Source organism: Leuresthes tenuis, unplaced genomic scaffold, assembly GCF_036924035.1.
Source record: "Leuresthes tenuis unplaced genomic scaffold, fLeuTen1.0.hap1 SCAF_5, whole genome shotgun sequence".
NCBI classification, from domain to species: domain Eukaryota; kingdom Metazoa; phylum Chordata; class Actinopteri; order Atheriniformes; family Atherinopsidae; genus Leuresthes; species Leuresthes tenuis.
The window spans coordinates 12,775,177-12,802,467 of record NW_027325359.1 but is presented as its reverse complement, the minus strand read 5'-3'; the positions used below and the strand labels follow the sequence as shown (position 1 = coordinate 12,802,467).

The 27,291-nt window shown below is 42.5% G+C and overlaps 1 protein-coding gene across 7 annotated transcripts in view; it reads right to left on the bottom strand.

The window, feature by feature from the left end:
• LOC140307289 (pleckstrin homology domain-containing family A member 5-like) overlaps nt 1–27,291 on the bottom strand; it is a 72,794-nt gene that overhangs the window by 27,422 nt on the left and 18,081 nt on the right. For all 7 annotated transcript variants that reach the window (XM_072386098.1, XM_072386096.1, XM_072386100.1 and 4 more), the window contains exon 4: nt 5,449–5,532. In XM_072386098.1, coding sequence (XP_072242199.1) covers nt 5,449–5,532 — 84 coding nt within the window. The remainder of the gene's footprint in view (nt 1–5,448; nt 5,533–27,291) is intronic.

The following is a 27,291-nucleotide window of genomic DNA, read 5'->3' as shown; positions in this document are numbered from 1 at the left end:
TGGAGGTTTACCTTTAAAAGAGGTTATCTAGCAGAGAGTTTGATTGTTTTCTGGGAAACAGATTTTAGCAGGCGATTTGAAACAAACCCCTTTAGTCTGAATGGCAATCGTAGAAAAGCTAACTGTGTCAAGGCAAAGACAAAGAAGCCGCACAGCGCAACTAACCCACGTGTTTCAAAGCTCTCAAAGTTTCGCTTGGAGGCTGTACAGTGTGTGTATATAAAGAGAGAGAGGATGGATTGCACTGCGGATGAATCTCCCTTTGAGCACACTGGAGGGAAACAGTGGACCGAGTGGCTGAGGGTGCATTTTAAATTGACCACACAGCATTTTCAAAGAACTAAAGGTGCTTTAAAGCACATTTGTGTGTTGCCAAACTGGGCCTTTATCTTTTTAATGAACCAAAGACAGTAAGACAAGGCGACAAGACAAGTCAGAGCTACAAAACAAAGACTCAAATACTAGAGAAAATCAATCCAATTCGACTGTCTTTTAGGGAAGTGTGACACTGTCCTCTCATAAGCAACGAAAGAGACAAGAAAAACTCTTCTCATCTCTTAAACAATTCTTCAAAAATTCAATAAAACATGTGAAGCTCAGGAAAAGCGACTAATAATTTCCCCGTGGCTAGTTGTTCGAAAAAAGGTTTGGATGAACACAACAAATGGTTCAGACAGCAAAGTGCAACTTACAGGACTTTGGAGTGCAAACACATCACAGTTCATCAGGCAAGACACCATTCCAAACACCCACAGCCTGTTGTTAGTGTGCAGCAACCGCTCCTCACAGGCAGACATGTTCCAGTGTCTTACATAAAAACAAATGTGGGGAACACACAGCTGCGCATTCGAGCCTGATGGCGTATTACCTGCTAAATGCTGGATGACACAATTTTCCACATTTTACACTACAAGACAGAAGAAAAACAGTTTTGTTGAGGGGGGGGAGGCAGTTTGAAATACTGTTGCAAGGGTGAAAGGTTTGGAAGAACAGCTGTGCACAGAATCTATTTCATGCAAAGAAAAAAGGAAAAAAGATGAATGAGGATCAGCGTTTGCTTTGCATGTGTTTCTGCATCACAGCAATTAAAACTGGATAAACTGAAACAGATACTTTTTTTTCTGACTCTCTAATACTTTAGTATGATGGTGTCGAGTCACAGGCTGATTGTTTTCACATTCACAATATGTGGGGGGAAGAAATGAGGTTATTTTGGTAGCATCAGTGGACCCAAAACGTCCCTGCTGGATCTCAAATGTAAATGTCTTCTTTGCAGCTTTTTCACATCTGCCCACTGAGATAAACCAGGAGGCCTGCCTTAATGCGCAATCTGGTCGAGAAGAAAACTTTGTTGTTGTCCATGGCAGATGGACTTTAAAAAGGCCAACGAGGGACTTGTAAGATGAATTATAACAGAACACAGAAACCTAACAGCGTTTTCAGTGTCAGTTTGGACACATGTGGATTCAAGTTTCCATACAGCCTCTTTCAAATCTAAGGTTATTCTGCATAAGGACATGACAGATCTGGTCCTTACCAGGTCTTAGAAATAGGTAATTGCAACGTCAAATGAACAGCACATGACATGCCAAGCTGTGCCATTAGTAGTGAAAGCACACTAAAAAGGACACCCGTACTGCCTCCATGGGAATTAAGAAGGTAAGCGGAGGTCAGGCGCTGCTTGATGCTCCCGATTAACCGATCATCAGCAGGTGTCTGTCTGCGCCTGTTTGAAAGCAAAAGTTGTGCTCCGTTTGCTGGTCTCTAGAATTCAGATCTATGTTAACACAAGGCCAAGGAGGAAAGATGTCAGCAACGGTCTTTAAGAAGCAAGCGTTGGTGCCCATCAATCGGAGGAAGAGTTAGTGGAAAACAGACGGTTGCCAAATTTCCCCAGAGTGGATGTCTGGGCTCGTCCGCCTCAAACCAACTGTAAAGTACAGAGGCTGATAATTTTCTGGCCATTGTTTTTGCAGCCACCTGACCTGGACACCTTGCAGTCATTGAGTCGACCGTGAACTCATCTGTATACCAAAGTATTCCAGAGTCAAATGTAATGCCATCTGTTTGACGGCTAAAGCTGGTCAGAAACTGGGTCGTAAAACCAGGACAATGATCCCAAACACACAAACAAATCAACAACAGAGTGTCTGCCAAAGAAAATAATCTAATGACCCCCGTCTAAGCCCAGGACTCAACCCAACTGCACTGCTGTGACCTTTAGAGACAAACACACGCCGAGAAACCTCAATGAAATGCATCAACGTCTAAAGGTGACATATTATGCCTTTTTTTTAACAATCTGACTTATTGGGATATATACGAGACAGGCTTTGGTCAAAATACCTGCTGGTTTAAGCACGGTGACACTTTCCTGACCCTTTAGTCGCCACTTCTCTGTAAGCATGCTCTCTGGAGGGGTGCAGAGTAAGCAGTTGACAGTTTAGTTTTCATCAATCAGTTTTTGTTCAATAAATAATGACACGGTCTGATGTGCCATGTGCTGTTCATCAGATGCTGTAAAGACCAGATGATGTTCTATCATAAGACCTCCAACTGAAAGGGAGGGGAACTTCATAGGCAGACTAATAACTAATCACAAAATAATTGTTCGGCATTATCTACTAACCTCAATAAAGAATCAAAAATAAATGCATGTGTGTACCGCTCAGAGCCAATTACGAACTACACCGCATAGAATGAAGTAATAGGAAACTTGCTCTCCATTACAGTCCGACTTGGCCAATTTAAAAGTGTCTTTCATGTGATGTACGGTTGTGGTGGCGTGCCCTGATTAATTTATGTATCATCTTTCTTGACTAGAAAAACTGCACTTGGGAGGGAGTGGTGTGGAAGAAATCTTCCAGCATAACAAGGTTTGGACATTTTCAATGGGTTGCACTCTTTGAGGAATCATGATAATGGCAGTTTTATAGTGTAAATATGAATAAAATGTAAACAAACACACAGCAACGCCTCTTTTTGGCCCATCTTACGTATTAAGCAGCGTATCTTAAGAGAGGAATATTTTTGTTGCATCAATTAAGAAAAATAAGAGTTCAACATGGCAGTTAAAGCAGTGCTGATTTCAACACTGCCTGCAGTGGTCTAACAGACAGGGAGATATTAAACAAATAGCTGGGGAAAAGGAGGTTCTATGGCAAAACTATTCCTGTCTGGGCTTGGGTAAACAAGTAGTTTGGGTTGACTACTGATGACAGGCACAGACACATGCAGTGGTGACAGCAGAATGCTGAGGCTGACATTCACAGAGGTGGCTGAAGTCACGTGTCACACAGCCACCTGAGCACATCATAACACGACACAGTGCATGTAGAAGTGACACGTGTGCATGTGCAAGGCATCCTTTGTGCGTCCCGAGAGCAACAACAGAGCTTTAACTGGTATCTCAGTAACAACATGGAAACTGAAGTGCTAAATCTTTTAGTTCGTCACCCTCCACAAATGACCATTTGAACGTGGTTAATGGCCATTAGGCACACATGCAGTAAGGCTAGCAGAACACGGCACGCATGTCTTGATGTTTCTTAGACTGGGAAGTGCTAAAAGAAAGAAATGTCTGTCATCTCAAATCCGTTAACTCAAAAGTAATCTGGGTTGACTTGATCTGATCTACTCCCACTTCCTTCATGGTTCCACAGTTTGTGTATTGTGCATTAATTACACTATTTGTGTCTTAGGGTGGGCTGAGTTAAAGTTCTTTATATTGTACAAGAGAAAAGCTTCAAACTACAAAAGCAAATTCAGGCAAAGATTTGTGTTTTGGAAGCATTTAAAGTGCAGAGCAGATTAAGCAGAGATTTTCAGCCCTCCTTATCCCCGTGGCAGCTTAAATCCGTCTTTGCCTTCCATTACTCATTCGGGGTGAAGACCCCCCCCCCCCCCCCCCCCCCTCCCCCTTGTCGTTTTTTGCTAGAACACAGCCAACTGTTGGCTGAAACACACTGTAATAAACCTAAAATAGCTAAAAGTCAAAGTGTAGGTTCTCCAGGTTGACCTCTACATCTGATGCACAATATATTTGCGGATTATCTTGGGAGATAAAATGCTAATTTCTAAATTAGAAAATCGTCTTGCACTGGCATGTTGTGCTCCCGGGAGTGAAAAACAGCAGCAATGTGAGAGCAACGCAGGGAGGAGAGGAATGTGTCAGGACAGTGCAGTGTGACAGTTCTGGTACAGCACGCTTCTACGAAACCATCCTCTGATTACTGAGTCGCTTCTAAATTCAATGCTGCTGAGGGGACTTCAGAGGGAGAATAGAGGAAAAAGCTCACTAGAACGTGTTGTGGACAAAAAAAAAAGGAGTTTGGATTTTTAAATTCTGAACAACTGGGTAACTAACCCTTTAAGTGTTAGCCGCACTTCCCCGCATGGGAGTGCTTTTATATCTTGAGGCAGGGCATTTTTCTATTAGCCTTCATTACCAAAGTAAGTGTTATGGGATGTGATGGCATGACTTTAATGTAACCATTCAACACTGTTGAAGATCTACTATGACAGAGACTTGGGAAACTGCGGCACTGATGCACAACATTGCACAACATTAAGCTAAGAAGTCAGAGTGAGCTATGAAAGATGACATGAATGTCACAGTGTGGGTTGTGATGCAAACAGCTTAGTATGTGTTCGGTGAACACGCCTAAAGGATGTTACACAGCAGTGTGTTTTAATGGGAACTCTGGGAGCGAAACTACAGATTAGGATCGGTGTGTTTTTTCTGTGTTGGGACGACGCTGTCTGCACCTCAGTGGGAGGAATCCGTGGGTAGGGTTAAATAGTTGCAGGTGAGTAAATCTGCAAACAGAAACACGAATAATTCCTAAAGTGGACAGGCGCCAAGTTTAGTCTGACATATTTATAGAGTTGTTCTCAGTGAAGTTAAAGATCAGGATGGCCGGCGTCCTGGTCCACTTATATGGGCAGACACGTGGTAAGTGTTCGACACAGGGCAGAGTCGCACAAACGTGACTCTGTCAAGCAGCATTTGAAATATGAAAAGGGCATGAACTCCTGTCCAGGCCAAAATGTGACTCACTGCATTCTGATGTACAAACGATACAATCTTTTGTTTTTATGTCCATCCGTGGTATTGAGATTATTAATCCTACCTTTGGCACTTGCAGAGAACAGCAGCCTGGTTATGCAAGAGACAAAATCTCTTTCAGTTAAAAAAAAGTTAGCTGTCAATACAGAAGTGCGATTCCTCTTTTCCAAGAAATTTGATGGTGGAGATAGATAACAAAGGATGCATTGAACAGAGGAGGCTTTGAATTGAAAGGGCAGGATGGCAAAAAGAGGATGACGAGGCAAAAACTAATGCGATGTTGCCTACACATCCAGAATTTTAACTACATACTGTAGAGCTAAAAAAAAAAAAAAAGAAGCCATCCAGCAGCATTCTAACAGCAAAAACAAGAGACTTACTGTTCGTTGACGACAAAGATGCAGTTGTCTTGTGAGGACAAGCCTGAGACAGGATGTTTGCAGGTCACCTTCCGCTCATTGTGGCTATAAAGAAAAACAAAAACAAGGATGGTTGATATATAAATGATGAATATTTGAGTTATTAACCATATGCCAAGCTCGTGAATAAGCAGATTCATTCTGTAAAGACCCCAGAGTATTTTGGTTTTTGTCAGTCAGGTAGTGATGAAATTACTGAGAAGTTAAGTTGATGTGAAGCTGCAATAATCGCCGCTTGGACCAAACTACGGCCATAGAAGACAGGTCTCACCTGGCACACAGTGGGTCAGTGTCACACAGAACAAGAACTCAAGCTCGCCAAACAGGAAAAAAAGAAAGAAAAGAAAAGATGGGGCTTCTGGGAAAACAGCCTAATTAAGTACCCTCAGAAAAGTCAAGAGTATGGCATTGGTCCCCTCAGACAAAAGCATTAAAGAGATACAGACGCTTCCCTTTTTAACAACAGCATCTCAGCTTTGGCTTTAACAGCAAATTGGAGTGGAAAAAAAAGAAGAAAAAGAAGAATCTAGATGCAGATTAGTGCATGAACTTCGAACTAGTTCCAACCTCATTTAAACAAATGAGTCTGCAGGCTCCAGCCGACTTTTGTGCCATCCTACACTCTGAAACTAATGACAGAGGTGCAGAAGATGCTACCCACCCATTCTGCCGGCCAATTACAGCAGCCCACAGTCACTTCCCCCCCGACATAATTAGAGCACCGGGATACAGACCTCACAGTCTTTGAAATGGAGGAATGAAAAAGCAGTTTTCCAGTAAAACAGAGGCTGGTCAGTGTGCGTGTCGATGGCCACAGGGAACAGGAAGCTCAGTTTACCTTCTAGCAAGAATCAGGAGCTGCTCAAGGATTCGTTGTAACAAATTCATCCAAAAACATCTTTATTGGAGCAGTAAGTAAACTGCGCAGGTAATTCATAATCAACAAACACATAATCAGCTTTCTATTCCATAATCTACAATTAAAAAAAGGAAAAAGGAAACTCGACGGTCTATTGATTAAACCATCAGTAAGATGAAGCACTGACAGGTTCGTAAACCACGGAGTGCATGTGCACAATGCTACTGACAAACGCACACATTAAGCAAGACGGACAACATGCAAAAAGCACGGCAATGTCAACAGCATTCTTCAGAGCTGCTACTGCCCTCACTCTCTATTCCAAGGAAATTTCGAACAGAGGAGGGTCGAGCTACGTCCCAAAAATAACACTTTTTAAACATGGGGTACTCGTGTACTGAAAAGAGCAAATACCAAGTATGAAATGGGGGTTTTAGTTTCAGTTTAGCCTGGAGAGCAACAGTCTCCACAGCTCTGGTCTATAATTACTGGAGGCTCTGTTGGCAGCAGAGCACACAGTGCGGTCTTGGGACAGACCAACGGCACCATATTTCTCTGGTATCCTTCACACATGCCTATACGACTCCACACATAGGCAGAGTGCAGATTTAGGAGGAAAGGGCATGTCTGGATATATATTTGTGTACACAACCTTTGGAATGTTGTGTAGGACTGCATACGCCTCCCTTTTGCCATTTCCAAAAAGATTTCCATATCTTACTTACTTCAGACACATTCATAGAGCACCATAGGCCCATATACACAAACCGCCTCATGTCTACAGCATTCAGAAGGTGATGTGCTATTTGGAGACATAAGAGCATCACCTAAGCTACAAAACAAACCACAACAAACGGGAAAAGGTTCAATCAAACAATGCTTCTCTACCAAAACTCAACTGACAATGAATAATTGTGTTTCTTAAAAAAAGGGGGCAGCACTGTGAATCACCCCCCTTGTCTGAAAGTCTTTTCAGTTTTCATCTTCCTTGAGCCTGTTGTTTCGGTTTGGCAGTCGATGTGGTAAACTCCCAAAAGCTCTGACTGAAGGCAGTGAGTATGCTCTCTGAACACACACACACACACACACACTCATAGAGGCCACTCGTACACTAGTTGCTCAAAGAAACTGGCAAAGTTGAAAGAAGGAAAAAAAAAAAAAGTCACACAAGCCAAAAGATGCCCAGACAATTTTCTCTGCAGTAAAAAGTCCAACCCAAGGAAAAGACAACTCATCGTTGGAGTTGTGACAGCCTCTGCTCAGTCTATATTACACAATACTCCGATTTGATCTCTTTTATGTATCAAGCCATGTTATGGCACACTGGGAACACTGAGAGTTCCCAGTGTTGCTCAGCAAGCTCCCACTCATTCAGCTTTCAAAGTGAGGTTATACTCTGACTACTGCACGCTGTGACGAATGCCCATGACCAACAGAAGCAAAACCCTCCAAATGGGCGTAGAGGGCAAAAGATAAGAAAAAGCAGATGTGTTTCAACTCTCTAAATTACACAGTACAAATTTAGCCATTCATTAATAACAACACTTTGGGAAGAGAGATCCATCTTAGACGGAGGATCTATCCCCAAAGTAAGCGTGTCAGGTGTGTAAGATTCAGATAGCTTGTGACAGAAGCTTGTGGGAACTTTGTTTTTCAGACCAGTGATAAATCACATCATGTCTTAAAGAGTCACTAGACAAATGGTTCCTGAAAAAAACACCCAGGCATAGGAACTGAGCCCTGATTAAAGCAAGAACAGCACATTATTCTGACTGAAATTTGAAATGTACTCGATTCATGCTTCTCATACATCATGATCCGGATAGTTTCTGTAAAACTCAACACAGCATCACTTGAAATTCATCCCAGGGTCAAATGAAAATTTTGAATAGAAGACATCAACTGATCTATAAATGAAGTTTTTTTTTTTTTTTACAAAGTCTGGGCATGTTGGACGAACACTGCAAAAGCTGAAAGAGAAAATATCTCCACCATGACGGTCGCATTAAAGCTTCAAACATAGTTAAAATGTCACCTTCAAAATGTACCTGACCGAGGCTCCTAAATCACCCGCAACGAAAACTTTACGCAGGCGTGCCAACTGACACATGTGTACGGTCAGTGACCCTGCGGTATACCTTTACGGACGGAAGCAATTTGAGAGGGTCCTAAACATTCCAAACACAGTCCATGTGACATGGAAGGACAGTGAGTTCTGGAACCTCAGTGGAAAACATGAGAACATTTCAGTGACAAGGCTGTACGTGGACCCAAACGGACAGAATACGACATTATTCATAGTCTTCGCCTACTTTTTCCCTGGAAAATCAAGTCTAAATAAAGGTTAAAAGACTAAATACAGTCTACTTTGGGTAAACCTACAAAAGTAGCAATCGTAGGCTTTCCTTTTAACTAGTCTCTCAGATGTTTTGTTTACCTCGTCTTAATAGGAATGATATTCATCATATGATTGTAGCAGCCTTGAAAATACTCAAGAATCTAATTAGCTAACAGCTCCAACAGGCTCATACACTGCAAATAAAAATAATAAATGAATGTGTTTCCTATCCCATCCAACATAAGGGAACTCTGAAAACATCCCTCGATAAAATATGCAATCAGTGTTGATGAAAGCAGTCATTGCAACAACAAAATCAACTCACGGGGCCCAGCTCAAAATTAGATCTCCCTCCAAGCAAATATGCTTTTCAAAGTAACATTTCCAGCTAATCTTGGGTTACAACAACGTTTAAAATAGCCACATATGCTCTGGAGGATGTGGTCTGTGGTCACTCCAGTCCAGATTAAGTTAGCATAAAACAACAGTGCTATCCAATAAGAAAGGCCTGTGCCACCATTGTTGCTTCCACAGAGAGCAAAAACCTTGTTTCTTCGTCTAAGTTTAGAGGTTCCATGTCTCCTCTGGTGGTGGTGTTGGTTTTTGGGGTGGGTACGGGGTAAAGGCACTGGGGGTGGGGTTCTTTTCTGTTGACCTCAGATATACAGTGGCTGTAGCTAGGCGTGGGAGTAAGAGCATGACCACTTTGCAGTGTGAAGGGGTTGGGCCGTTTTCTGGCCTTGTCCACAATAATTAGCAGTGAGCTGCAGTAATAAAGAGCTTAAGGTCTGGGGGTCACTCCAGCACTCCACAGGCTAAGCTTTTATTACTCAGAGTGGGTCTTTGATCCCTCGCACCCCTTCAACTGAAGTGTAACGACAATAAACTAAGAGGCTCCGAGGACGATCCAGACATTAGTGAGAAGGTGAAGGAGCTTTGTGCCTTTGACAGCATATGACTGAATACTAACACCTGAGTCGGGGTCCAGACGGGACCCAAAAATATCTTCGGTGCTGCAGAACAGACTGAAGTTCGTTAAAATCAAACCTTAACCTGTTTGACCGTTTAGGTTCTAAAATCAACTTAAAATCCACACCCGTAACCTTTATTTAGTTGGAAGTGCAGTGGATTCAAAATAGAAAGGAAAAAGTACAACAAAACACTGGCGTGTCAGTTTAAAACGTGGACCTCATCACATGGAAGCCAGATACTAAATGGGTGGAGGAAGAAAATACTATTCGTGGTAATATGCTTTATAAATTCTTTTAGTAGTTTTTAAGTCTGAAAACAAAAGAGCCACACACGGTGTGAAGCATAGATAAGTTATATCGGATCAAATGACTCTTTTACTTTGGGAAACCCCACATCATGTAAACAACGTCAATAAAAATCAAGTGAAATAGCAATCAGGATTCCATCCAAATCACAGTTCATAACAAGTCCAGTTTAACACTGTAATTACAAATGTGACATTTAAATCAAACTTTAGTCTCATATTAGAACATGTTAAAACCAGATTTAAACTGCAGCTCGCCAAACCCTGCACTTTAGTGGAACCTGCATCTCTTGATGATGCTCGTCATTTCAATCCTGTTACACAGAAGGAACTTGGACATCTCTTTTCACAATGAGCACCGAACAGGCATGAAAGAGCTGGTCTGCGGTGGAGCTCCTCAATACCAAATAGACGATGGCCGGTGGTGTGAATAGGTTTCCTCACAAAGGTTGAGCTGAATAAGCAGAATAGGCAGTTTATGAGAGGGCACGTGGGGGGCACCACGAGAAAAGACAAAAAGAGACCGAGTGGGGGGCTTTGCAGTCCCCAGGAGGCCATGTGACACGAAGCAATGTGCTGTCACAGAGTGCAAATATTTGTCAAATGTTTACTGTAGTATTTCAGAAAGATGTTTGAGGGCATGTTGTATGTTCTAAAGGTATCTAAGATAAAAAGTTTCTTGAATCAGGTGTCCTTTGGGAGAACATTCCAGTGGAAAAAAACATTTCCACCACCTGGGTCATGTCGATATATCCAGCCATCCATTCTCTAGACCCACTTAATCCAATTCAGGGCTGCAGGGACATGTCAATATAATAAAGGCTAATCTAAGAAGTGTCTTGGTTTAGTTCTCCTCCTCATCTACAGTGAAATCTATAAGAACCTTTGCATCATATCAGAAGAACATGTGGACAACAAGCTGTGTGAAGAACACTGATCGTAGCTTCAGCTTGAGATTTGCCTTTCACTCCAGGCCTTCACATTTAACAAGAGACTACAGCTGCTCATTCAGGCAACAAATCGGATTTTTTTGCCCTCTAATAATTAAATTAGCCTCCCGCTCAAAGCAGCTGTGGCTCTGTTCGAAGTGGGTCAAGGTGACACAGCTGATCAGGCAATTCAAGAAGATTCCAGAGACATTGGTCACATATTAATATCAAACCACAAGCATCGACTTTAATTAGTACTGGAAATACTTGAGATCTGATCTTAGTGCATCGATACAAGAATATTAACCTGATTAGGACCTTACACTGAGCAGGTCACTGCCATGTAAACACTTGTTTCATTTAGAATTAGGTAAATAGCTGGAACAGCACGTCATCACAAGACAAGCTTTTGAACAACAACAATTATGATTCCACAACTCGACAACAAATTTGGCAAACTGTGTGTAACAACTTAACCCTCTTCTAAAGAGCATGTCATTTGATCACCAGCCACGGCTAATTGTAACGGCTTCTGATGCACCCAGTTAAAAAGAGCATGTCTGGAAAACTCTGAGGGCCCACGTTTGGTTCTCAGAGCAGCTCCAGGAGATATGTGAACTCGGCCGCACCGTGACCTTCTCTGGCCAGGGGCCAGTGACAACTGTTCCCCATCAGACGAAAGGAATGGTTCTTTAACAGTCTATTAATGAGCCAGAAATTGACTTCCCAACCTTACATTGGCCACAAAAGTTTCCATCTTCCCTTTCACTGTGTATAAATCTCTCCTTGTTAACTACTCAGTGTTCAATTTCAAGCTTCATTAAAGCCAACTCCGGGCTTGCATACAAAACAGCTGTGTCAAAAACAACTGTAATTTTCTGTATATATATAGAAATTTTATCTATGTCACAGCTGAATGAGCTCTTTGGATCTGCTGATGAACAAAAAGCAGTCGTGGAACACCCAAAATGATACTTGGGCTCTTCTGGTCACGTAGGATGAGATGGTGCAGGCATTCAAAAACAACAACAAAAAACCTAAACACGCGTAAACAATCTAAAATCTTGACCTTTGCTTTGTTTACACCCTTAAGTGCTACACTTGTTTTAATAAGTGGGAAGTAAGCAGGGATGGTTCCTCTCCCCTCCAACCACACCCACACACACACACACACATTTGAGTTAATTTGACAGGAATTTTTGAAACCATGCAGAACTGAAAATGAAATTCATTTAAAAACTATGTGCATGTGTTACGACAGTCTTTACTGTAAAAAAAAAACCCACTGAGTTCTGCATAAATGTGTTATGTTTACTGGCTGTGTGCCAGCACCCCCTTACTGCTTTCCACACTGATCTTATCCCTCAATCAATCAATCAATCACAGCACACAGATACTCTCGACCACACAAGTCCCCGCGGAAACACCACATGCATTTAAAGGGGCGAGTTTTCCAGATGATTCCAAATGGGCATGATCCACAACTCACAGACAATTCTCAGGGGGAAGAGAGAAAAAAGAAAGAAAGAAAGAAAAACAACAAACAGGTTCAGCTGTTTTACACGCTGATTTGATTCCAGGAATTCTGACAGAGGCGATAAGATCAAAACCGCAAAGTTGGCTTTGGATGTGGTGGAGGTGATCTGTGTTCCTAAGGAGAGGGCACAGTCTGCGTCAGAGCAGGAAAGACAGTCCAATCATGTACACTCACAACTTAACCGACTGTGATTTGATAAAAGCTTTTAAAGTTCACCAGGAATCACTCTGCAGTTCATTTCTGCAAGGAACTCAAAATATGAGGAGGAAAAACACAGCACAGCATGCAGTTAAGTCATGGCAACCACTTCAGATAGATGGAAATGCTGTTTCAATGACTGCAAACAGAATCTTAAATCAGCGTTTACAGCTCATGATGCAAATCTAATTCTACTCAGAAATGAGCGACACCAGATGTGCAACAACATCAGTCAACAACGACGATAAAGAAGAGCCACACCAAAATAAAAGACAGAAAGTCTTAGCATTTATCAAGAATTTCCCTTATAGTGCTTTTCTTCCATTGTTGTGTACAATCCTTACAAACTCATGAAGCCAAACTGAATGAATCAACGCAGCATTAGTTTTTGAAACAGTAAAAAAGCAAAGAAAATACATCTGCTTGGCTGCTGTTTTCTTTTGGGATTGCAGGTTGACGAGCAGGGCAAAAAAAAAAGAAGAAACAGGCATTATTTTTTAAACTGATAAACGTTATCTTTATGGTTCACATGTAGTTATATGTAATGCAGCATTTACGAGCATACCCCCCCTCCACCTCTGGAACAAAACGCCTCCGTCACAAAAGCAAGACTAAATACAATAACGGGGCAAAAAACGCTGTTTGTACACAGAGCCGCGCACAGAACAAAACGCTGACCAGGAGCCTGAGCAGAGCTGATTAAACCTGCTATGCAGCAAGCAATCACACGGCTGCATCTCAGCAGCCTTTTGCTAGCATCGACCACCACAATCAATACAATTAACACCCGCGGTTATTATCGCGTTAAGGTGAAAGCCCCGTTCAGCGCGTGTCGCACACATCTACAGTACTCACAAAGAAGGGCTTCCATGAATTTTCCGGACAGTCCAGGCAAACAAGAAGAAAGACAAAAAAAAAAAACGCGCAGAGAACCAAAAATAACCGTTGTATCCAGAAGTGAGCGACAGACGCAGCGTGAGCAGTTTGTTACTCAGAGGAAAGCCTGTGCTGTAAAGTGCGCTCTCAGCCCGCTGCTGCTGCTGCTGCTGCTGTTCACGGGGCAGAGGAGCTCGCGCTGACTGCTCACTGCTGCGCCGCGTGCGCCAGTAGTAGACACACTGAAACCCGAGAGGCGGTGATGTCACAGGCCGGATGTAAAGGCAGCAAAGCGGCCGGTGGCGCTGCTCTCCCTCGCAGCTATGAAGGCTCTATATGCGCGCAGCGGACCCGTCAAACAAGGTGGCACTCAGACTAAAGAGCTTCACTATGTTATGCAGACACCAATTAAAACAAAAACAAAACAAAATAGAAACTCAAAGTACACGAGAAGGATTTTTTCCCCACATCCCCACACTTGGAGGGAATGGATCAAACACCATGGATGAACTGATCCACATCTCATATGTAAATAATCCAGGCCTTCCTTGTTTATTTAGCAGTGTGTATCCAGGACATTCAATAATATGCTCATCGGGGTATTCCTGTCTTAGTTAGCCGTGCTATTTCAGGCATTTACTTCCTTAAAAATGAATGTGAGTGGGTGCCCGTCCCTCCAGCTCATTCTTCAGCAAGTCCTGACAGAGGGCCACGGTGAAAAATGAGCTACGCTGGGCTGCACGACACTTGAGGAAGCTCATCGTTTCCACATCTTGCCCATTTCTGATCCAATTCTGGTAATTCCACCCCAACAGGTGAGCACACGCAAGCGCTGCATTTTAGATCTGGCTTCCGTTTGTGTCCATCCCAGTTCCAGACAGCTGTGCCAACTGGACGAGGCTTGTTATTTTCAATAGGATGAAGTGAGAGAAAGAACTGAATACCAAGTAGGTTCAGCAGGGAGCCTGCAGCTATTGAGGACATGAAAGCGCAGACAATGACCTCAACCCCAACCAAGAAGCCAAACAGCTCCTCCACTCGTCAACCTGCTGAGTGCAGTCAATGGTGCAGGAAGGCACTGAGAGGCAGTCAATGCCCTCTTAGCAGCTACTTTTTCTCCCCCCGTCGCCTTTGCTTTACACTTCAACATTTCTCAAGAAGATACAGTAGCCCTCGAAGTCTTCCAGTTTCAACAGAAACAGCCATATAATACCAAATGTTTTTCTTCTTATGAGATGAGAACACAGGAAATGGCCATTAAACATATACAGGAGTAACACCATCAGTAATTGTGAACTACACCGACCAGTTTTCCTACATAAATAATGCATCGGGCTTCCATTACAAGAAGGGGGGGGGGCTGCATGAACACAGAGTCCGTCAACTATCCTCGGGCCTCCAGGGAGGTCTTCCCATGCTCTCGCTTGGAGCCAGGGGACACGGCCACCACCTGGGGCACAAAAAAAGGACACCATACCCCAAGAGAAGAGGGAGAGGGGAAGTATCTGGTAGATCTGTGACATGATATTTAATGACCCACTTCACGGGAAAAAAAAAGATGAATCCACAGTGGATAAGGAGCTTGTGCTTCAACGCCGACAACAAAAGAAAGGTGTCAGAGGGGAGCGTCTAAGCAAGCTGTTCAGCCATCTGTGTATGCGTCGTGTGTCACGCCAGAAAGCAGGCTTTTTGAATCCATGATAAATGAATCGATGTTTTCTCTCGAAAGAAAAAGTCTTGGTTACTGTCGAGTTCCAAAGAGTGTGACGCGATGGCTGGGGAACGCTCACTGCCAGTCAGACTGAGGGTGAATTAAGAAGTAAATGTCTACTGTACATGTGGTGAGTAAGGTCCCTGTGGGCCGAAACGCCAACCTTTTCTTTCTTTTCCCTTTAATGTGAAGGTGAGAAGTGTGTGTGGGAATCGCTTTATTTTTCCTTTGCATTAAAATGTAAATGTCACCATCACACCCACCCAGTGTGACTCACTTTCACAAGGCAGACATCTCCAAGCCCCGCTGTACATTCAGTCGCTTTAAGTTATTAATATTTTTTGTGCCAAATGGCTGAAAATGTTCAAAACACTCAAATCAATTAAGGTCCACGCAGTATTTGCTGAGATTAAAAGTGTTTGCTTCTTGTTGTGATGTCCTCTGTAAAATAGGAAAGGTGCCAGGGTCCTACTTTTAAACTTCATAGTGGAAAAAAACCAAAGCAGTTAGCTTATTAGTCGTTTCAGTGGGAGTGGGAGTCCTTACTACTGTTCCAAGAATCTGTTTAAGTGGGGGTACGGCCAAGCCAAGGCCATAAGAAGTCTGTTTCATCTCAAACCAAAACTTGACTGCACTTCATTTTATGGCTCCATCAGGCTTTATGACAGAGTAAGCATAACCTGGCAGACAAGCTCAGACCCGTTGATGTTATCACAGCAGCGTGGTTTGGCTCCACCATCTCCACGGAGGACGTTATCAACTAGCAGTGCAGCGTGTGTGATGCTAGGTACGCAGGCTAAGAACAAAGCGCAGTACAGCGGTCCTGCCATGTCCTAATGGGAAAATAAAACAGCCATGGTGCGTTTCATGAGGCAGGCGTTGAGTTCCTTCTATTACGTGGCTTAAAGACAACAAAAAAGTCTACCAAGATCAAATGAGTCGTGGAGAAACGACAACAAGAACAGATGGAGTTCCTCAGAAACTTCAAAACAACACCCATAAACCTGTTCAACACAAACTGCTAAAGCTATGGCAAGAGAGAGAGAGAGAGAGAGAGAGAGAGAGAGCACAGAGCCACCCAGAAACCGGCAGCCTCTGCTGTCTTTGATGATAAATACGGTTAAATAAACTGCAATTGATTTTTAGTTTAATTCTACCTACACAAAACAGCACGGTCCAGTGGCCTAAAGCCATTTATTTTCTGATTTGAGTTGAAGAAGTGAGCGGTTTAAAGAGTTTTCAGGTAACCATAACAAAGAATTGTCTTTTAAAGGGAAGTTACAAAAACGTTCCTGCATGCAGAGACTTACATTTGATTAAAAGAAAAGAAATCAAAACCATCCAAGAATATTATTTCTCGGTGCATCTCTCATCTTCTGTGCTACATCGGGCCCACAGTGGCTTGGATTGCATAACACTCAGGAGTCTATAACCAGTTGTCATGTGCAGCGCACTAAAGTGTACCTCAAGGCATGGAGGGGGAAAAAAAAGGATGGAGATGAAAAGTAAAAAGGCAGGCAAAAAAAAGCAATAAACTTTTCCAATTATTAATGAAAAATAGAGTGTTTCTGTTCAGTTAGAGCGCTACATGCTTCTTCTGGTTCTCGGCTGACAGGTGCCAAGGAGAAGCTTTCAGACTCATTAACCACCCACTCAGAGTCAGGCAGAGACAGGAAGCGCCAAGTGTTCGCATGTTTATCCACTCTCAGAGGAGCCTTTTCTACCTGCCCACTCGCTCTTGTCTCTGGCTCTTTCCTCTTCCACCTACACTCCCACGCTCTCCACTTTGTCACTCAGGTGCAGATTTGTGCCTGCTGGCGATCTGCACAGCTGCGTGTGCACTGGCTGCAGGTTACAGTGGCCTGAGGTTGACGGTGTAGCAAAAACACCCAGAGTCAGACCATTTGTTTGCACTCTGCGGGAGCCTCAGTTTCTACTGAGCGATGGTAAAACAATACAGCACACATGAGCGGTTCCATTCCCAGCTCGTCCTCCGGGAGCCGCTGAGAAGATGGGGTGAAATAGCCACCTCTTAGGGTGTGAGCGTATGGGGAACTGGGCTGTCTTGTGCTCCTGTGATTCGCCGAGTGTGTCAAATGGAGCTGAAAAGCAACAACTCAACTGCCTGAGCAGCCGCATCCCACCATGCAACAGCAAGAAAGAGTAAGTCCAGTGATGTCAGTGAAGAAGAAACGCCTTTAACGATGAAAGAGGAAAATAAACAACGACCCTGACAGGAAGATTCAGCTGACAAACAGGAGACTTTTATTCCAGACCATTTGAGAGGAATTGTTGTTTGCTGAATAAGAGATAAGAGGCAGGACTGATTTTATCCAGTTTGTTGACCTCCAGAGAAACCTTTAGGGAACTTTTATCAGTTGATGGGAATTATGAAATCCCACCACAAGACAAGTTTTATCATGCACCTCACTGCGGTTCCATCTCTGAGAGAGCTGAACGTTTTTCTTTCTTTTCCAATGCAAACAAAATGCTCAGCCTGACTATAGAGTGAAACAGTGCAACACTGACAATAAATGTACTGTAAAACCAGCAAGTTTGATCAATGACCCCTTTCTATAAGTCGTAGGGGGGGGGGGCACTGAAAGAAAATTGTGTTTACATTAAGCAGATCAGTGAACCTGCTGTATTTTTCAAGCTAAATGGCCTTGGTGACATCTCAAAGGGTCAGCATGAAAATAGAGGGGTTGGACAGTTCCGCTTCACTGCTCAGGCTGCTTTGTGAGCATTGGCAGCACCGAGAGTCACAAATTCCAAAGGCTGCAAGTCAAAACACCAATAGCGATTGGCTCTAGCATGAGGCCTCGCTCAGACCAGCCCCGCCCCTCCTCTACAACTGAACCGAGCGATGACTGCATGCTGACAAGGCTCAACTTCCACCAAATTCAGTGTATCAGCGAAATCGCGCAGATGCTTCTAATGCCAGATGTAAATGCTTTACATCTATCATCACATAAACAGACAGCCTTGGCCTGTCAGTTCTGGCTTTACTACTTTTTGGCAACAAGACGCAGGGATAATTGTTTGGACATGAATAATTCAGCAGGTCGAGCACAGCATCTGTCGGCTGAGCTTCAGTTTTTTCATGATGATGAGACACATGTGTTACAGTACGTGTCCTGGGAAAAACACAGAGAAAGGCCTTTTATTAACTGCAAATATCAAGGTGCTCCTATCTTCAATGCACCGCTGCAAATATAAGTGTCAGCTGGATACAATATAGACACTGGGGGTCCATATCTTTTAATGCAAACTGGAAGATAACGACAAGGGCTTTAGGATTTAGAAACACAAGAGGTTATTAAATACATCTAAGATTACATACAATTTGTGGATCAACCAAATTTGATTTGGTTTACTCATCAGAAGCGCTTTCAGGGAAGTCAACTTGCAGCCTATCAGAAACACGACAACACCACAGTGCTCGGTAACGCTGTGATCGAGGGTAAACTTGCAGATTGTTATTCTAAGCAAAGAGGCGCTCCCTCAGCAGCAAATCACAGATAGATTGAAGGTTACTAAGGGGACTTTGCATGGCTCTTAAACACTTTGTGGAAAGTGGATGAGTGGTATTTAAAGCACGATCAGGCGGAGCAAAAGTGAGCACTCTGTCAGACGATCAAAACATCAAGCTGTCTATTGAAAACACACATGGAAAGAATCTTAAACAGCACAGCCTTCAAGTCAGCAAAAGTCTTGCCAAAAGAAGACTATGAAGTGGTGGTGCCAGAGGACAACAACACTATGGGTGAAAATACTGTTTCTACCAGCCACCTATACAGATATATATTTTATTTGGTAGAAATTAGTGGCAGTAACAGAAGGGCATGAAGAGAGAGCAATCAGAGACTAAATCAGCTCCGCACTGACCAAAGTAAAGCAGCACGCTACCCTTCAGAGACATGCCACGCCTTCTTAATGCAATCTTTATGGAGAATGATTGATATTACACCCGGATTATGAGCCTGAACACCCCCTAAAAGCTTTGAAAGAAATACAAAACGACCAAACTGCAGACTTTCCTTCACAGTCCCACTGAACTCCACCCTGCAGAGCGTTTCACCGGAGGACTGAGAAAGCCAAAGATCTCTTAACACCACAAGAAGCTCTTTGGAACATTATCAGATTATAGGGTAACACTAGTCATGTTTCCATCCAAAAGTGATTTGAATCATTGGGGAAAAAAGCATTGAAATAAATTCGAACCATGTGTGCTTCCATCAAAAGTACGGACTATGGTAAAAGGGAGTTTTCCGCAGGTTAGCATGACAACCAGCCTGTTAGCGTTTTACCAACTTCCCAACTCAGAGTGTATCACCATGGAGAGAGGACTTTAATCTTTATTAAGAATCGGGCAAGTGGTATTAGAGCTGTCAGCCCAGTTAGTCCTGGCGATTAGAGGGGCTGTCACGAGAAGAAGGCGGCAAGAGGTGTTATTTAATGCCCCAAGCAGAGATCGGTCTCCGTCTCCAGGAAGCAGTTGGCTGAAAGTGCGCTACGTCAGACTTGATGTGAACACAGCTGTTTCCATCCCTTTCAAATCAACCAAAACCCGGCACCAGCGAGCGCATTTTCATTTGTGAATCACAGGATTTTAATTCGAACTATGGCCTTTCCATCATAATTTTCCGATGCGATACTTCTCGATGCGCATCTAAACAGGCGGCTGGAAACGCACCTACTGATTATCCGGCTCTGCACATGCAGCTCAAGTAGTTGCTGTCATTAAGTCAAAAGCCCACACCAAAAATGCTACAAATGAAAGTTTCTTTTTTATGAAAAGTCTTCTCATCAGAGATGGGAATTTAAACAACATCTAAACAATCCCCTGAGCAAAGTTGCACTAACTCTGAGAGAGACCTAAAACTTCTACATCACATATAATACTGCGTGTTAGAGAAAATGATCATTTGTCAAAATTCTCAAATCTGCTCCACTGAGGTGACACTTTAGATCTTAAAAAAAACAACATATGGCTACAACACAGGTAAATACTCAATTAGCTGAAACCACAAAGACCATTTCAAGGTCAATAACTGTGCCTACCAGGTATTGGGCTTCACTAACCCTCAGTTTGCACAGTGGACGCATTAAAAAGATGAACACAGTTCATTACGAGCTAATAACTGTGTCAGCTCTTGTTTTCGGGCGTAATGAGCCTCTCGGGAGCAGATAATGAAAGCCGTTTGAAACAGCTAGTAGCAACAAGCTCATCCACATACACAACGAGGCTTCATAACCAGCAGTGATACTGATGTTTACACTGCAGAGGAGAACATGACAGGTCATTCTGGAACGGCGGGATTAACTTTTACAGCAAAAATAAAGAAAGAATGAAAATGTCTTGCCTATACACAACAGCAAATAAGCTTAAAATAACTTTATGCCAAGAATATGCACTTCGTCATCATTTACCTTTCTTCACTCGAAGCAATGTGTGTCTGCATGAAATAACATATTAGGTATAACAAATCTCTTCTGATCAATCATTACATGTTATACTCTTAATAGTTCGATCAGTGGTTTTCATAAAGGCCAATCAGAGGAGCCGATTAGCATCTAATAAGAGATGAAAGAGGGCATTGGAGGGTTTCTTTTTGCCTCTTTGTTTACTCAACTTATGATATTTATGTGATGCTGACACTTCACATCCAGGCCAACACACTTCTCCAGTGTACAGATGAGAAACTGGGATTATCTGATTGTGTCAGAACAACAACCATAACAACCAGTTATGGGTAGGTGTAAACAATGAAGAAAAATGATCACAGAAAGAAATATCTCTAGCCGAAGGGAAAACATTCCTGAACGCGTTTCATTACAAATGTGTGTGTGCGTGTGTGTGTGTGTGTGTGTGTGTCTGCCTGCAGAGCCAAGCAGAGAACAAAGGTAAAGTAAGGATAATGTCAGTGTAGTTAACAGCTAGTCATTACAAGGCTTATAGTGGAATCACATTTTCTAAAATTGCTCAGCTGTGCAGAACCAAAGACAGGCAGACGTCCCCTCTGATCACTTTTAAGTTCATCCACTCGGAATCTGGTCCTGAAAACACTTTCACAGGCACAGCAGAAATACCAAATACTGGCCAACTTTAATGTGTGGAAAACAAAACAATGAAACAACCCGTTTTAAAAGGGAATAAGCTTGTTCAGTTGAATGTTTTTGGTTTGTTTCCACATGAGTTCAGTTCTAAGTTCTTTCCAATAACCAAGCTGGTTTAAGTTGTCTCGTAGAGATTGGTATACAATGCCCACCAACTGATGATCCTTACTTATAAGTAATAATCACCAATAACCAAGATACAATGTAATTAAGAATACATCATCCTAAAGAATAAAGAGGCATCGCATCAAATGGACACTCTGGTCTCTCAAGATGTACTTTTTTCCTGGCATTTCACAAGTGCGTCGTCGTTGGAGACAAATAAAAACAAGCAGACTGAAAACCGTATGGTTCAAGGATGACAAAGACATCTCAAATAGCCAACAATAAAGGTTTTACAGCACTTACTGCTGCTCACCTAATATAAAGGAGAACAAAGGACTGAAATGGTAAACCATTTCTCATTCGTTGGTTGGTTTCAGCCCCTTTGACCTTCATCAAGTCAATATAACACATCTGCTTTCAACAATAACCTTGCTTTTATTATTGAGAAAACAGCTCAAACTATAAGCTTATCATCTAAATAAGTGATTCATTACGCATTTTTAGGGCAAAATCCCCAATCATTACATTGTTTGGCATCCTACATGTGAAAATGTGTTCTTTTTACACAGTTATCTTATGGAAATAAGATAACTGACAGTTATCTTTGGGTTTGAAACAGCAGAGCAAAAATAAGCCATCTAAAGATGTCAATTTAGGACCAAAAGAGACTAACCAATCAGTCTGCAGAACAAGCAACATCAAAATAAAAAAAAAAAAGAAAGAAAGGAAAAAAAATCACACCAGAGTATGGTAAATTATGTCATATTTGTATATAAAATCTATAGAAGGGCACACAATCGAGTGTGGTCAGCCTCTTCGTGTAGCTCACATACTCTATGCTGTGACAGACCCACATAGAGAGGGAGAAATGTGGTAGTAGAGTAAAATGAGGTTTTGATCCACTACCTAGCCTTCAACAGAGCTGAGCATGCTCAGTAGACCAGCCAGAGGGCCAGGCTCCTGCTTTGGCCTACTTCTGATAATACCAATAATGTCATGGAAAGTTTCGTTGCAGTGGGCGAGTGTGTGTGTCTGACAGACAATGTGTGATAGTGAGTGTGGCCTCAAAACAGGAGCTAAAATTCAATGTAATCAACAACAGTCACAGACGAAGGCTACAACCCATGATGAATAGCAATGGCCCGTCTATAAAGACTTCTAACAGGCAGAGAGAGACGGAGCGGTTAAAAAAAGCCACACTTACAGTTGCAGCTGAGGGGGAAAAAAAAAAGACCGTCGTTATAAATCAACAGAAAGATGTAGAGAATAGCAGCATTTAACTGGCAAAGTAATGAAACGCAATGCAGAGTCTGTTAAGCTCTATTTCCTCTGGTCCCCGGGCAGAAATCACTGCTAGCGTGAGCAGAGAGACGGGACAGCGTAGCCTCAATCATCCCGATACAAATGATTACAGAGAAGATGACCAACAGAAGTGGGTCAGCCACAAGAGTGACGGACCGAGAGAGAGAGAAAGAAAGAAAGAAAGAAAGAAAGAAAGAAAGAAAGAAAGAAAGAAAGAAAGAAAGAAAGAAACGGTGTATGCATGTCCTGTTAGAAGAGAGGCACCTTATAATTACATGTAAATTTGTTGATGAGAGTCAAACTGTTACAGACGAGATGTGCTTTCAGGCAGAAAGTGGAAACACAATAAATATGTGCTTTAGACTGTCAAATATTAACAACTTCAGACTTCAGGAAAGCAAACAGCTTATGAGTAAGCACACATTTCGCAGAGCATATTTGCCTATTCATGTCCCTCTTTCCAATTAGGTTAAGTAGAAGTGCTTTGACAAACAGCCGATATAATTACCTAATCTTTTTTCTTTTCTTATTTGACTCTTATCTTTGTTGTGCACTTGTAATCTGTATTAGATACTTAAGACAGGAGCTCTGAGGAGGCACAAAACCTGATACAAATAACATTTCTGTTCACACGCAGCAGCGGACAAATCAGACGTCACGCTAGATGCTGAATCCCAGAGGAAATAGATGGGTTGCAGCTCCAAAACGTCAGCCCAACTGCTGTCTCATCAGCAGGCCTAATCCAAGTCAGCAGATACACAGACAAGCAGGGGCGAACTTGAAAAACATGCTGACACACAACATGATTGCTCCACTTTCACACAGAGTCGTGTGCGCTGAGCTTTTCAGTCTACACATCCAAACATGCACTAAAACATGTATAAGACTGTTCCGGTAGCATCCATGATGCAATTTATGATATTTGGATACAAATGTGTCTCAAAAGTAGGGACCTATAAACTTTGACCCTTATGTATAGAAGTACAAAGTCATATTTTGGCCACGTTAGCCCCTTGTTTTCTTCCACTTTTACAACAATCCCTCTGTGGAGCGTTTCTACCTTTCAGGCTGCATCAGTACACTCGCCTATCATGCAGCAGATAATCAAGACACTGTATCTGCTCAAAGTTTCCATCCAGTTCTCCTGTATCCCTGTCATACTCGTGCCGTGGTTCCTGGTAAGTCAAGTTTATCTTCTGAAGTTGATGTTTAACTACTCCTCTGCTCCCTGACCTTACGTCTCTACCGAAGCCAACCAGCCCTCCGAAACTTTACCCGAGGCACCTTGTATGCACCCTTATTCTCCCAATTTCCTCCACCAGCTAAGCCCGGCTCTGCCTTCAAGCCTTGTCATTTTGGTGTGACAAAACATTATCCCGATGAAGTTTCTCACATCCTGATTTGATATTGATTTGACAAAACCTTGTTAATCCATATTTGAAACAGGGCCGATCAATGCCACTCTAAAACGAGAGCTGGGGGTTTGCAGAGGAAGGCGTGGCGAGCGAAACGAGGACAGCTTTCTTTTCTGTCTAGGCAGTCAACTGAGGTGCCATTAGGGCTGGGTTCGTTCACGTGTCTTCCCTCTGCCACTTTCCCCACCTTCCAACTCCTCACTCCATGACATGCACTTGTAGATCTTTAACTCCGGGGGACATAATCAGTGTAATGGGCTTAAAAGTTCTCCAAAATATCAAAAGCCATTTAAAAAACAGACACATCAGAAGGAGAAGCCACATTTTGACCTGTTTTCCAGGGAGTGTCTCCTCTCGGAACACCCACTGCTGTTTTTGTAGGTGCAGCTGCATTACTCAAAACCTCTGAGAAAAAGGATAACACGCCACTTCTGTCGGGTTTCAAATCATTTTCTCTCACTGCTCAACACGCCCACGACCAAACAGCTTTTCATGATGATGTGGAAGGTTTCATAAAAGCTCAACAACTTCCATGGCATCGCTTCTGAATTTTGTGGGGCTGCAGGTCCCTCTGAGTCGCAGCCCTCTAACCAACAGCTGCATGAGTCAGGGGCAGAGTTGTATGAGGTCTCTAAGGCAATACATCAACAACTGACAGCCATAAAGAATTTAGGAGAGAAGGGGAAGAAAAAAAAGAGAGAAAAAGTAGCTAACGCAACTACAAAAACAACAATATAATCTACAAATGCACACATGGCAGTTTTCAATAAAGGCAGAGTTAGTTAAAAAGGCCCCAGTTGGATACGACACCTCAGGCATAAATGCACCAATTAATACTAAGACCAAAGCCTTTTTTTTTTTTTAGTGTTACATAGTTCTAAGTGCCACATAATGATGAAAAAATGTTAGCAGAAGGAGGGAGAGCAGAAAGAAACGTGTCATTGCAGTTGATTTTTATTGGAAAAGCTTACTATCAGAAGAATCAATCACAGTGTTTCAACTCACAGAGATGTTTTATGTTACCCAACCCAACACTGCCCTCTAGTGGCCACAACACTTCATGACATTTGATTTATACAGAGCAGCATAAACATGGCAATGGGTGCCTGTGGTGGAGAACATGAATTCAACAACATTTAGTAACAAAGTTGCTGAAAGAAAGCTCATGACAACTCTAGTAGAAATTGTTTGTGAAAGGTGCAAAATTCCTTTAAGAATTAGACATACATTAAGGTAAAAGAAAAACTTGAATGTTAGCGGGGAGCACCAAATCAAAATGTAAATCTGGACTCTACTGAACTCGCTCACTGTCTGAGTGCATTATCTGTGCTACTTTGGCGCCCTCTGCTGGTTAAAGGTTGTACTTGTGCATTTGATATGAGAAGTCGTGGCACACAGACTAACATCTGGTCTTAATCTCAACGTGCATGCAGGCAAACAAAATGATCCCCATATGATTGGAGGACTTGATCATTTCGGTACATATTCATCAGGGAGATTTTTCTCAGCACAGCTGCTTGGCAGGAGGACACATCTATATTTGGAAGAGAAGTCAATGCTTTGGATTGCAAATAAATGCAACAAATATTTTCTGTCAGAAGGCATTTCCCTCACACCCAATATTCAGTATATGGAGTTCAAAAGTTGAGGAAATTGCTTCAAAAAGAATTCCATGGTTACTTTTGGCAAAAATTTAAATACATGACAGCAGGACTTACCCTCAGTAGACATCTATCATCATTAGGATTAATGATGCTATGCATAATACATAGATTCAAAAATACAGACTTTATAAACATCTTATTAGGGATTCTACTGTCAGACAAAACAAAGCACATACTACAGACCAAACCCTGCAGGGCTTTTGCATTCTGAGGGAGTCTTTGCTTTCTATTCCAAACAACCATACTCATATGAACTGTTTCAATACCCAGACAGGCTGAGATGATGAAGATGAAAAGTAGACAAATGTTTAAGACAATGTCAGAAACTAAACCTTGATCAAAGAACTGACTCTGGTGGTTAAAAGTTGGAAATAACTTCAATCAAATAAGGAAACCTCAAAATAATTCAGATCAAAGTGCCTTTCATCTCTCCGAACATGGGCGTGCAACTCATTGTGTACATGGCTGTGCTGGATGAAAACTAAAACAAGTACACGCCACAGCGCTGAGGCATGCAGCGGGCACACTTTTAAAAAAACGCCTTCACGAAGACCTCCAAATGACATCGATTCATTTTTGCATTATTTCTTTCTTCAGGTGCCTGACAATTACAACACTTTGCTTTGGTTTTTTTTTCACCGGCGGGTTCTTTTAAGCCGTTTCCTGGGGGAATCCTCAGGTGCCACCTGGCCCGTTTTAACACGCAGCCTATCCACTAATTCACAGGTTGGTTGTTCCAGTCCGCTGTTTTCTGGTAAGTCAAAATAAGAGCAATAAATAAAGGTATCACATCCAACTGATCAATAGATAGTTGAATAACTGACGGTCACTAAACTGCTCATCTTGTGATGCAAGCTTTTATTTCCAACTACGACCTCACCTGACATCACTGTACCTCCCACCACAGGGATAAATCAGTGTGAAGAAAAAGCCTGCAACACCAGTTTAAATCACCATTACAAGAGTTTTTCTCCGTGTAAAACCTCCTCAACAGGAAAACAAAATCATTACAGTGGGTGGGTGAAGTCTATTGAAGCTACAATAGCTTTATATCTAAATAATAAAGCAACACTTTGAAGTCCTGCCGTGGCTGTCCAGGGCTCAGCTGTGCTTTGATCACAAATCGAGACAGAGGACATGCTGCCATGCTGTAAGTAAGTAAAGACCAAATGACTTTCAGCCCTCAAGGGTTTCCCCATTTCCTAATTCTGGGCTGGCTAACTAATCTTTTCTTTCATTCTTACTTTTGAGATGAAATGATGAGATTAACTCGATTATAGCTATAGTTGGGTTGTGCTCCTTATCTGAGCCAGGCTAATTATCCTTTGTTACATGGCGGTGAATGAATGGAATCACTGGCACAAAGCATGCAGTACCACAGTAGGATAGGTGGCGCTGTACCCAGTTCAACTATCGCTAATAGAGCCACTTCCGGTTGACGTCTTCACCACCAACAACAACAAAACTCAGGCAT